The sequence below is a fragment of the Eschrichtius robustus genome, chromosome 5, assembly GCF_028021215.1.
Source record: "Eschrichtius robustus isolate mEscRob2 chromosome 5, mEscRob2.pri, whole genome shotgun sequence".
Classification (NCBI taxonomy): domain Eukaryota; kingdom Metazoa; phylum Chordata; class Mammalia; order Artiodactyla; family Eschrichtiidae; genus Eschrichtius; species Eschrichtius robustus.
Window position 1 is genome coordinate 61,092,231 of NC_090828.1, and position 12,469 is coordinate 61,104,699.

General features: G+C 49.9%; 1 protein-coding gene across 1 annotated transcript; it reads left to right on the plus strand.

Annotated features, from left to right (window-relative positions):
• Positions 1 to 9,030: 9,030 nt before the first annotated feature.
• DLX2 (distal-less homeobox 2) lies at positions 9,031 to 12,011 on the plus strand. The gene is made up of 3 exons (XM_068544914.1): positions 9,031 to 9,778; positions 10,273 to 10,457; positions 10,969 to 12,011. The coding sequence occupies exons 1-3, from the start codon at positions 9,376 to 9,378 to the stop codon at positions 11,374 to 11,376; spliced, it is 996 nt and encodes a 331-aa protein (XP_068401015.1). The 5' UTR covers positions 9,031 to 9,375; the 3' UTR covers positions 11,377 to 12,011.
• The last annotated feature ends 458 nt before the right edge of the window (positions 12,012 to 12,469 follow it).

Consider the following 12,469-nt stretch of genomic DNA (forward strand, 5'->3'; position numbering starts at 1 on the left):
CTTTGTTTTTTTGAGGAAAGGGAAGAGTGTGATAAAAAGACAGAACACAGAGACCTATAGCACTCATCCACCATGTAATGCAGCCCACACCCCTCCAAAACCTGAGGGGGAAGTGTCATTAGACCCTCATTTTACAGAGAAGAAAACCAAAGCCCAAAGAACTTGTGGAATCTGAGGTCACACAGCTAACAGAGTAGAGCCCCACCAAACCACTGCTTAGGGCAACTGACTTCCCTGCCTCTCTGCAGACTTGGTATCCTAGACCCCACTCCACTCAGTGGTTCAGAGTTAGGGCTTAAGGTCAGATAATCCTCATTGGCATCCCAGGTCCATCACTTCCAAGGTGTGTGATCTCAGATGGATTACTTAGCCTCTCTGGCTTCAGTTATCCAAGTCAAAGCTCAGTGAATGGTGGCCATTATTATCATTTCTTTCACACATGCTAAGCTCTAGTGTAAACCTCTGTTCTCAGACTTTCTTTTCACTAAGGGTCACCTGAGGGAACTTGTTAAAAGCAGATTTCTCCTGCTCTTCCCTGGGAACCTCTGAGCCAGATCTAGGAAGCACCATTTTAATTTTTTAACAAGAGTCCTAGAGATTCTAATACAGAGAGCCAAGTTTTGGCAAATACCAATCAAGTACTTCTATCTTCTCTTTTTACTCCTTTGAAATAAAAGAGCTCACCAGATCTACACACACATTTGTTTCCCTCAGGAAAGCTCTAGTTCTAAGAACTTGAGGTCTTTCTTCTGAAACAGATCCCATTACATATCTGTCTTCTAGCTGGTGGCTTTCATACATTTTTTTACCATAACCACAATAACAAATACATTATACATAGCAACTAAGAACACATATGTGTTTATATATACATATATAAATAATTTTTTCACAAAATAAGGTGCTCACTATGCACATTGCTATTTTCATTTTTTTTTTATCATTTAATGATAGGCACAACTTTCTAATTTTATTTCACAACCAATAATGAGTTGCAATCAATAAAGACCAACACTAAAATGACCCAGATGTTGGAATTAGCATGCAAGGAATTTAAAGGAACTATTATAAATATGTTCAAAGATATAAAAGAAAATGTGCACATAATGAATGAATGAATAGAGAACCTAAGCAAAAAATAAAAACTAAAAAAGAACCAAATGGAAATCCTAGAATTGAAAAAATATGTATATGAAATTAAAACTGCACTTACTGGACAGATTGAGATGGTAGAAGAAAGTCAGAACTAGAAAGTATTCAGTCTGAAAAACACAAAGGAAAAAAAAACGGAAGAGTCCCAGAGACCTACAGGACAATATCAAGCAATCTAACATACATATAACTTGAACCCCAAAATTATCAAGGAGAAAGAAGCCCTCCAAAATGTCAAGAAATAGTGGCCAAACAGTCTCTTAACTTGGTGAAAGATATAAATTTACAAATTCAAGAAGTCCAGCAAAACCCAAGCAGAAGAAATGAAAAACACACCTATGTATATCACAGTTAAACTGCTGAAAATCAAAGATAAAGAGAAGAATATTTAAAGCAGCCAGAGAAAAACAGCTCATTACTACAATGATACCTTTATTATCCAACTTCTCATCTGAAACAATGAAGGCCATAAGACAGTGATGCAACATCTTTAAAGCATTTAAAGAATAAAAAACTTTCAACTCGAAATTCTACCTCCAGTGAAAATATCCTTCAACAATGAAAGCAGGGACTTCCCTGGTGGCACAGTGGTTAAGAATCTGCCTGCCAATGCAGGGGACACGGGTTTGAGCCCTCGTCCAGGAAGATCCCACAAGCTGCGGAGCAACTAAGCCCGTGTACCACAACTACTGAGCCTGTACTCTAGAGCCCGCGAGCCACAACTACTGAGCCAGCATGCCACAACTACTGAAGCCCATGCGCCTAGAGCCCATGCTCCACAACGAGAAGCCACTTCAATAAGAAACCCGCGCACTGCAATGAAGAGTACCCCCACTCACCACAACTGGAAAAGGCCTGCATGCAGCAACAAACACCCAATGCAGCCAAAAATTAATTAATTAATTTTAAAAAAACAATAAAAGCAAAATAAAGATGTTTTCAGATAAATGACAACTAAAAGAATTCATCACCAACAGAAGTACACTATAAGAAATGCTAAAGGAAGAAATTCAGGCTGAAAAGAAATGATACCAGATGGAAATTCAGATCTTCAGGGAGAAATAAAGATGACCAGAAGGTAAGAAGGTAAGAAGGTAGATAAATATAAAAGACAATCTTTCTTCTCTTAATATATTTAAATACATATGACTATATAAACCAAATTATAATATTGTGGTATTTTTAGCATACTTATATTAATACATATGACAACCATAGCATAAACTGGAGTCAACAAACTTTTTCTGTAAGGGGCCAGATGGGAAATATTTTAGACTCTGTAAGCTACTGACATATGGTCTCTGTTGCAACTACTCAACTCTGCCATCATAACATAAAAGCATCCACAGACAATACAAAAATAAATGGGTATAGTTGTGTTGCAATAAAACAAAAGCAGGTACAGGGCAAGATTTGGCCCAAATGTCACGGTTTGTTGACCTCTGGCATAAAGAATTGGGGGTAAGTGAAACTGTATGGTTGCAAAATTTTTATATTTTGCATTAAATGGAACCAAAACTCTAAGTAGACTCTAAAACTTTAAGGATGTATACTGTAATCACTAGAGCAACCATTCAAAACAAAAATGCAAAGAATAACTAAAAAATATAGAAAATAAAATGGAATTCTAAAAAAACCTAGTTGACTTAAGAGAAAACAATGAGGAAGGAACAAAGAAACAACAAAAACAAAAACAAAAAAAACTCAGTAGAACCAATAGAAAACAAATAGTAAAATGGTAGACCCAAATCCAAATCTACCAATGATTTACAGTAAATGTAAATGGACCAAACATTCCAATTAAAAAGCAGAGATTATCAGACTCCGTACAAAAGTAAGACCCAACTACATGCTTTCAAGAGACACACTTGTGCCAATTATCAATATTTTGCCTCTCAGCCCCGAATTCATCTTTCTTTTCAGGCTCTGTAAAAATGGAGTTAGGAATCTAAATATTTTCCCTTTGCCACCTGCCACAATATTAAGCTTTGTCAGCGGTGACCACTGGAGATACACTGCAGGAAGAAAAGATTTTCTTTGCTGGCTTCAGAGTGCTCTCTCACCAGACACCTACAACACTGTCAGCTTCTCTAGTGCCCAACTCCTAAGCGCACAATGGTCAGCAGCACCCAGCATCCAGCAGGTTCTCCAGAACCCCCTGGGCAGTCTCGTAACAGAAACCACCTCTGTGTGAACAACTTTCCTCAGCATCCTAGAGGGCAATTTTCTGGCAAGTTCCAGAGGGTGGATTTCCAGCAAGATCTGTTGATGTGGCACCACATTGACTTCTCTGCCATACTGGGAGCTATGGCCCAACCCTCTCCAACAAGGTGGAGCTTTGCATCAGCTTTGGCAAGAGGGAGGTGGAGGGAGAGACCCTTCCTTGGGCACCCTATCTCAGCCTTAGAAATAGGGGTGCTACTTATATCTGCTCTTCTTATATTCTTGAGATTTTTTTTTTTTTTGCTTTTTACTAATCAATCCCTCATTATTCCAATCCCCTCTTTTACTTAATAATTCTTTATATTAAACTTTTCCGGTTCAAATTACTGTAGTTTCTGTCCCCCAGTTGGACTTTCACTAATATGACACTTTAAATACAGAGATATACAGGTTAAAAAAAAGATGTTTAAAAAAAAACCCTGCAAACAGTAAGCATAAAAAATCTGGATTAGCTATATAATTATTATATAAAGTAATCTTCAAGATGGAGTATTACCAGAGAAATAGTGAGGCATTTCACAATTATAAGAGATCTAATTAATTAGGAAGACATAAATATGTATGTGCCTAATAACAAAGTTCAAGATACATAAAGAAAAAGTTGGCAGAATTAAAGGGAAAAACTAACACAATCATTATTGAATACGTTAATACCTTAGTTTGTACCTCTTAATCCTCTTCACCTACTTTGCCACTCCCTCCAGTAAGGTATTATTATTACCCGCATTCTACAAATGCAAAAACAACGAAGCACAGAAAAATTAAGTCCTTTTCCCAAGGTCACACAGTAAGAGCAGCAATTCAACCCAGAAAAGTCTGACTCCCGAGCCCAGGAGTCAGCACATCCATAGGAGGTGGCACAGCTCTTTATTTAGTGTGTGATGAGGAAGGGGCGGGGGTGGAGAGAAAGGAATCCGTGTACCCAAAACGGTACTGAGTTTCAAACGGTTCCTTCCAAGTTCTTTTCCCGTTTGGTACTGTGGGGCGGGTTTCTTCAACCACTGAATAGACAATAAAGTGAAATGGACCTGACTAGAGTCTAAGACCTGTAAGGCACAAGGCGAAATTGACTCTGAAAGTTCCAGAAGTATGCTATAACTGACAACCCAGCACCATGAGCCTCAGGGGGTGACCATCAAGTTTGGGCGTCCGCACAGGGGTTCACCTCCGCCCCTCTTATGGGAGGAGTTACCCTTCAACCTGACAGGCAGCAGTCAACCGTGGCTGGGCACGCAGAGGGCAGGAGGTTCCAGAAGGAACGCAGCTCTTCCCGCCCGCCCCGCAGGCACCTGAGCTTGCCCGACGCAAACGTTCCCTGCGGCGTCTGCCCATGCGGTGCCTAGGGCAAAGGGGCGGAGATTGTTTTTTTTCAGGTTCAAGAATAAACCTTGTTGAGAGCCATTTGTTTGCACACCTCTTGTCACCCCACGTGGGTGCAGCTGAAAGTGCAAAGTGAAGGTCCCAGTGTACGGAGCTGGGGGTGGGGGCGCGGGGGCGTAACTTACTCCATCGGCGTTCCTGGCCCGCCTGATCCGACACTGAGCTCTGAAGCTTTTAGCCGCGGAGAGAGAACGCGTCCCTCTCGCTCACTGAAGCTTGTCTGCCTTGCCGAGTCTGCGGCCTCGGGAGCCCCAGCTGGACACTGAGGGCCCCGCACAGCGCCTCAGAACCCGGGGGACCCTTCGCCCCAGTCTGGGCGCCCTGGCGGGTCAGGAAACCCCGCTTTCGCTCTCTTTGCTTCAACCACTGAAGAGGCAGTAAAGCGAAATGGGCCTGGATCTGGGTCAGGAAGACCTAGAAGGTAGTCGGGGAAATTGGTCTGAAAGTTCTAGAAGCATGTTGAACTGACCACCCAGCGCCATTACTCACCCGCGGAAGGTTCGGGGCTGTGAACGCTGAGCGTCGGCTCACTCTCGCCAAGCCCTTTTGGGTTTACTCACTCGAGCAGGGAGAGGAGGTGCGGCAACTCAGCGGGGACAAAACACTTGCGCGGAGCTGCGGTTCGCGGGCGGAGCGGGAGGGGGCGCCCGCCTTCCCCGCACCGAACAGTGACCCTCGAGTCTGTTCCGGGATCATCCCGGGTCGCGAGTAGTGCCCGCGCAGGCTAGTCTCCCGGAGAAGCCTCTCATTCCAGTCCGCTCCTGGGGCCGCAGGGCCCCTTCCTAAGCGGTCCCGCTGCCTCGGAGCCCCTGGCCCGGGAGAGGTGGGTGTGCCGCGGCGATCTCCCGTGACCCACAGGCCTGAAACCGGACCCCGGCAGCAGCGGCCTTGCCTCTGTGGCCCGGACCTGCGTTCGAGTCCTGACGCTGCTGCGTGTCCTGAAGTTAAAAAAAAAAAAAAAAAAAATCAGTCTCTGTAAGCCTTGGTTTCCGCGATGTGGATAATTGTGAACCCACCACATAGGATGGTTCCCAGGGGTCAGTGCTTGTCAGAACTCCTGGACTTCAGAAAACGCTCAAGAAATAAAAGCTGGCCGTTACTACTGTATTAGTTGTCGCAATATATCTGCTTTTTCCACGAGACTGTAAGGTACTGGATAACAGGAACTCCCAGCACCTGGCACAGTACGTGGCATGGTAAGCGAGACTAGCAGCCTGGGACCCTCGACGGCAGAGTGCAGAGTGGGAACAGGGGGCAGTCCAGCAGCAGCGCGTGTGACCCCGAGTGACGTAGGCGAGTGAGAATGAGCCTGTCCCGGCTGCGCACAAACGGCACTTCGGCGCCCACCCCGCGCCCCCTGCCGGCAGGGGTCATCCTCTCCCCCCATCCCCCATCCCGGCACCCCTCGGCGTCCGCTTTCTGTGTAATGGAGGACGCCCAGTGGTCAGGCAGAGGCTGTGCGCAGAGCCAGGGGAAGCCCTAAACGCCTGACCCAGGCCAGCGGTGGGGCAGAGGCCTGAAAGCAAGGCGCAGCAGACCTGTTCTCCAGAGCCGCTCTCTGTCTGCCGGAGGTCGGCAGCTGTTCGACCAAGGCTTACGGTAAGTACCCTGTGGTTTACACTATGGCAACAGAGAAAGGAGGGGTACCTAACTCGAAGTCGTTTCTGCCCTAGAGCCTCACTGTTCATGTGTACAATGGGAACTATGATTCCGTCCTTCCTGCAAGGCTTGTCACGAGGCTCCCAAGGGAGGAGACAGATAAAGGGCCATCGCGACAACCTGGTGGGCATGGGATCCAAAACAGGAAGGTCTCAGCGACGGTGTTGGAACATAGAAGACCAGAGCAGTGACACTGAGCCCCCTTCCTTCCCCCATCCTTCTCTAGAAAACTGAAAGCAGAAAAGGGGAAGGAGGGTGCCCTGAGGTGGAGGAGGAATTTTGGCTGCAAGGAGGCATGTCTATTACCCCAAACTCGGTCTGAGCCCCCCCTAAACTCCCCTCAAATCACTATGGAGAGGCATCCCCCTACTCTGAACTGTGGACAAGAGTGTCAATTCTCTACAGTACTGTCTCCCTGACTTTAGACCAAAGTGAGGAAATCGTTTGGATATTGTGATCTGATAATTTAGGCAAACCCAGATTCGTGCCCAGATTATCAGAATTAACATCTCAGGTCTTTACTTGATTCTCCAAATGCAATTGTAAATTCTGCCTCTCTCTCCCTCTCTCTCTTTGCTCATTGCCTCCGGTCTTTTCTCCCACATACACACAAGTCCCTTGTTTTGCAGTTAAAGGGGAACTGGGGTCTTATTTCCTTCCAGGAAGATGCTATTTTCCAGATCTAGCTGACCTGGACTTCAGGCCATTCATGCAGGTTCTCACAGTTAATAAAATTAAACACATTTGCCACCATGAACAAGTCTGGAGTACATGCTTGGGGTGGGAACAAAGGAGCAGAGAGAAGGCAAGGCTATGGAAATTAGATCTTTTATATTTCGTTTTCAATAGGAAAACAAGTTTTTACCTTAGGTCAAAACAGCTACCACTGTGGTGACAGAAAGATTTGTAACTTGGTGTCAAGACACCAAAAAGCAATCTTGATTACATATCAAGAGGTTAAGTTTGAGACTGGGGCCCACAAAGCAGCAGGCTGAGCGCGCAATGCGCTGACGAGGCAATGCGGCCTCTCCTCTGATGAGACCCACCTCCCAAAGCTTTCTAAACCAGCTCACCCTTCTCCATCTAGGGGCCTTCTGTAACCAAAAGGACGGCTGGAAACTAAATCCAGGCAGATTTGAAGGCGGATTACCTTCCTCACTATTCCGCAGAGAGTGAGCTATGTGGATGCTGGAGTTTTAATTACACACTTGCTTTTTCTGAGGAAGAAAACCAAAGATATTTTTCAAAGTATTAACTTGTTTTCCATTAGGCAGTTGTTGTAACAAGTTCTTTCAGCGACGTGTTATGTCCTTAGAACGGGGTGCTTCAGATGGCGCGCACTAGCACAATTTTGTGGCTTTTAATTACTATTTTGTTCTTTTGGGGGGTTTCAGAGGCTGGCGCCTCGGCATGATTAGACCGTCTACTGGGCCCACCGCAATCACGAACACCTCCACCAGGTGGCGCCACAAGGCAGGAACTGCGGACTCCGGTAAAGGCGAGTGTCCCTCAACTCCGGGCCACCGTTTCCAACCACCAGGAAACAGAGATATAGAGGAAGTCGCCACTTCAGATTTAAAAGAAGAAGAAATTGCAGTGATAGGGCCAAACATTGTCCTAAAATGAAAAATCTGTAAAATAGGGTTAAGTGCATGAGATAAAACTTTTTTGTTTCTGTAAATTTAGCAAGATTCGTAGTATCGAGACAACACTCTCACCAAAGTATCATCCCATTTCCTTTTTCGTAAAAACATGGAATTTAAAGTTAGAACGAACTTTGAAGGCCATCTGGTCAGTCCAACCTAGAGAGGAAATCCCCGGGATCGTTTTTCGGTTGTCAATTAGCCATCAAATACACGTAATTACTCAGAGTCTCGGTGTGTCAGAAAAGTACAAGGGAAAATGCTTTCAAATATATCATTAGCAATACTACCTTTGTATTTATATAGCTTTTCTCTCAAGGAACAAGGAAAATAGTTTAAATATTATCGAATTAATTTTCCTAATATCCCTGTGGGTTGGTTAGGAAGCAGGTATTATTTTTATACGTGGTTTATGGATAATTTAAATCAATGGACTATGTCAAGTGCCTAGTGGCTGACAACAGTAAATGCCAGACCCTTCGAGGAAAAGCGGAGCTAGAACTGGCCGGGCTCTCGGCACCACTTTATTTTGATTAATGTTTGAAAGCTGACCTCGGACGTGAAAGTACGAATCACTGGAATTGGTCGACACTTGTACACAGAATGGGTTGGGAGACCCCATTTCTTCTTCCTCGGAGGCGAAATGACAGTCTCCGTCTTCACGCCTTCTGTTCTCCTGCCATCGGTCACCCTGATTCCCCGCCCCCCGCCTCCAGCCCCTCGCCTCGCAGCTCACATCCAGCAGCAGCCTGTCTGCACCCACGACCACAGCAGCCGCAGCGCCAGCCCTGTGATTCCAGCCCCCCCAGCCCCCCCAGCCCCTCCGCCCCGCGCCCGGCGTTCCTGAGCCCCAGAAGCCTTGTGGCTCGGCGCTTCTGATTGGCCGTTGCTAGGTGACGTCGCCTGAGCTCACGTGACGAGTGTTAAATGCCCACCCTGCGGGAGCCCGGCCCACAGACAATCGTAAAGCCGCTCGGGGCTGCTCACCTGCTCCCACCTCCTCCCGGAGCCCTGGCCAGGCCCCACCACCCCTGCCCCCTCCACTGCCCGCCCCGAGCCCGAGCCCGCGCTGGGCAAGGAGCCGAGCGGCCCGAGAGGCGGAGAGAGGATGCGGCAGGAGGCAGCTGTCCCGAGCAGTGCACGGTGATCGCCTCCCCCGGAGGAGGAGTTGCCTAGACCATTGCCGCATTTCTTGTTTTCCTCCCCCCTCCCCCACTGTAATTACATTGGCTGCTGGAGGGGACAGGGAGAGACGGAAGAGGCGCCTCGCAACCCCCCTCGCGCCCGCCACCCCTGCTCTTTCCCGTCCCGGGCCAGGATGACTGGAGTCTTTGACAGTCTGGTGGCTGATATGCACTCGACCCAGATCACGGCCTCCAGCACGTACCACCAGCAACAGCAGCCCCCGAGCGGCGGCGGCGCTGGCCCCGGCGGCAGCAACGGCAGCAGCCTCCACAAGCCTCAGGAGTCGCCCACACTCCCGGTGTCCACAGCTACAGACAGCAGCTACTACACCAACCAGCAACACCCGGCGGGCAGCGGCGGCGGCGGCGGCGCTGGGGGCTCGCCCTACGCGCACATGGGCTCCTACCAGTACCACGCCAGCGGCCTCAACAACGTCCCTTATTCAGCCAAGAGCGGCTACGACCTGGGCTACACCGCCGCCTACACCTCCTACGCGCCCTACGGGACCAGTTCGTCCCCGGCCAACAACGAACCTGGTAAGCATAACTTTCGCGTCAAGGCTGCCAAGTCGGTCTAGTTCCTGGGATGGGTGGGATAAAAATGTTTGGGACGGGGATCCATCTGCAGCCCTGGCCTTTCACACTGATTGCTTCCCGCTCGCCTCGCGCCCTTTACCCTCCTCAACTTTCAATTGGCCGAGGGTCACCGGGTACGTCCCTCGGGTACCCGGGTACTCGGCTGGTGGGACCAGGTGGCCTCGGCGGATGGCCTCACGACAACCTCATTTCCCTACCACCTGCTGCTCCTTTCTCCCCCGGTTTGCGCCTGTCTTCCCCTTCCCTGGAGGGGCCGACTCCCGGGTTCGTTGGCGGCGCGGGTCTGCGCGTTGCAAAGTTGTGCCTGAGCGCCGCGCAGCGTCTCCAAGAACCCGCCTCCCGGCTTAGGCCAAGTTCCACGCTGCTCTCCCGGCGGGCGGGGAACTCCTGGGCTCCCGCGGTTGCGCGGTTCTCACGATTCCATTTTATTGCAGAGAAAGAGGACCTCGAACCTGAAATCCGGATAGTAAACGGGAAGCCAAAGAAAGTCCGGAAACCCCGAACCATCTACTCCAGTTTCCAGCTGGCGGCTCTTCAGCGGCGTTTCCAAAAGACTCAGTACCTGGCACTGCCCGAGCGAGCTGAGCTGGCGGCGTCTCTGGGCCTCACCCAGACTCAGGTGAGGGCTCGCGGCCTGGGAGGCACGAGGAGGGCGCTGGCCTGGGATGGCCAGGAAGCAGGCAGGTTTAGGACTATGTTTTTTAAAGTATTTTTTTATAGTACTTTTAAGGACTTCGAGGCCCGCGCCTTGGGCGGCCTAAACTTCCACGCCCGAAGCTGAAATCCCCCAGGGTGCCACCTCGTGTGAGAAAAGGATAGGACAGGGGTAGGCAGAAATCCGGTAGCAAGTTGTCCTTCCGCGTACTACTGATTAAGCGGGTAAAACAAGTGGCCCTCCTGACTGCCTCCGCTGTCACCATCACCGAAGTGCACACACATCAGCTCTCTCGGGTTTTTTGAGAATACCTCCCATTGGAGCAGGAACCGACAGACCCTCTAAGGCCGCGGCACGTGATCGGCTTACCTGCCCAGGGTGTCCGCCTCTTACCAGCTGTCTTCCTAAGCTTCCTCCCCTCCCCTGCCCCAGGCCGAGGTTCCTCCATTAATGCTCAGGTCCCTTTTCCACAAAGGTCAAAATCTGGTTCCAGAACCGCCGATCCAAGTTCAAGAAAATGTGGAAGAGCGGTGAGATCCCTTCGGAGCAGCACCCGGGGGCCAGCGCCTCGCCACCTTGTGCTTCGCCGCCGGCCTCGGCGCCGACCTCCTGGGACTTCGGCGCGCCGCAGCGGATGGGGGGCGGCGGCGGCCCGGGCAGCGGCGGCAGCGGCGCGGGCAGCTCCGGCTCCAGCCCGAGCAGCGCCGCCTCGGCTTTCCTGGGAAACTACCCGTGGTACCACCAGGCCTCGGGCTCCGCTTCGCACCTGCAGGCCGCTGCGCCGCTGCTGCACCCGGCGCAGACCCCGCAGCCGCACCACCACCACCACCAGCACCACCACGGCGGCGGGGGCGCCCCGGTGAGCGCCGGGACGATTTTCTAACTCCCGGAGACTGCGCCAGAGACTTGAGAGAGCAGAGACCAGTTATCCTTACTGCTCGTCCCCAGAGCCATAGGGTCCCTCCGGCTGGCCCGATGATGCCACCCGCCGCTCCCGGAGGTGGTGGCCCAGGATGGCCTACCCCAGGCCCTGCTACCCTCGCGGGGCCACCGCGCGGCCAGGGACTGGAAGGCGTCTTCTCGCGCCACGGGCTCCTCTCGGAGAAACCCGGCGTCCGCGGGAGAAACCCTGCCACGGCCGCCTTTCCGACCTGAGCCACGCCTCAGACTTGCCTCCCCTCCCCTCCCCTCCCCTCCCCGCCCGGCGAGGCAGTCCGGCGCCTTTTTCGCCCCGGGCCGCGAGCAGAGTCCCGGAGAGGGACGCCTGCCCCGCCCGCGAGGCTGCCTGGGCCCTCTGAGGCTCCTTTCTCCTTGCCCGCCCCCAGGCTCAGCTCCTGTCCTCTGGGGTTATTGACCTCCTGGTCCTGCCGGCCTGCCCTCCCCACCCCCCGACCCCTTGACCCCGGCGGCCCGCCGCTTTTTTTCTGCCCTGCAGTTTCCAGCCGTTGGAGCCCTCGTCCCTCCCCCGCCTTAGCTCTCCTCGCAGGAACGCTCCCTCAGCTCTCTCCTCATCCTTCACCAGTGGACTTTTTTTATTTTTATTTTTTTAAAAGTTTAGGTGCCTTTGCGGATGACCTCATTTTGATGTTGGGGGAAAAAATGATTTTTTTAATATGTGGACACTGCAAAAAAAATGTGTTTAAATTATCTTTTTTAAAACCTATTCAGGATTATTAGCCTGGACTTCGATATAGCGTTTGTAAATAAAGGTGTCTGTGCAGATTTTCCCACTGATTTATTTGTATAAAAATACTCATCTTTTCAGACTTTTTTGTAAATCCCCACTTGTGAAAACTGCGGTTTAGCAGTGACCTCAGCAACCCCTCCGTTTTATTTTTCCCTTCGAAAAATGTTCTCAGTTTAACTAAGCTACTGATTTGGATTTGTTTTATCTTATCCTAAAGTCTTTGTTCTTGAAATGAAAGGTATTTTGGGGTTATTTATTATGAAAACAACATGCTCTTAATGTTGATTTT

Coding starts and splice junctions, on each gene's coding strand:
- DLX2 (XM_068544914.1), top strand. CDS start 9,376: ATGACTGGAGTCTTTGACAGTCTGGTGGCTGATATGCACTCGACCCAG. Junction 9,779..10,272: donor CCCGGCCAACAACGAACCTG/GTAAGCATAACT, acceptor ATTTTATTGCAG/AGAAAGAGGACCTCGAACCT. Junction 10,458..10,968: donor TGGGCCTCACCCAGACTCAG/GTGAGGGCTCGC, acceptor TTTTCCACAAAG/GTCAAAATCTGGTTCCAGAA.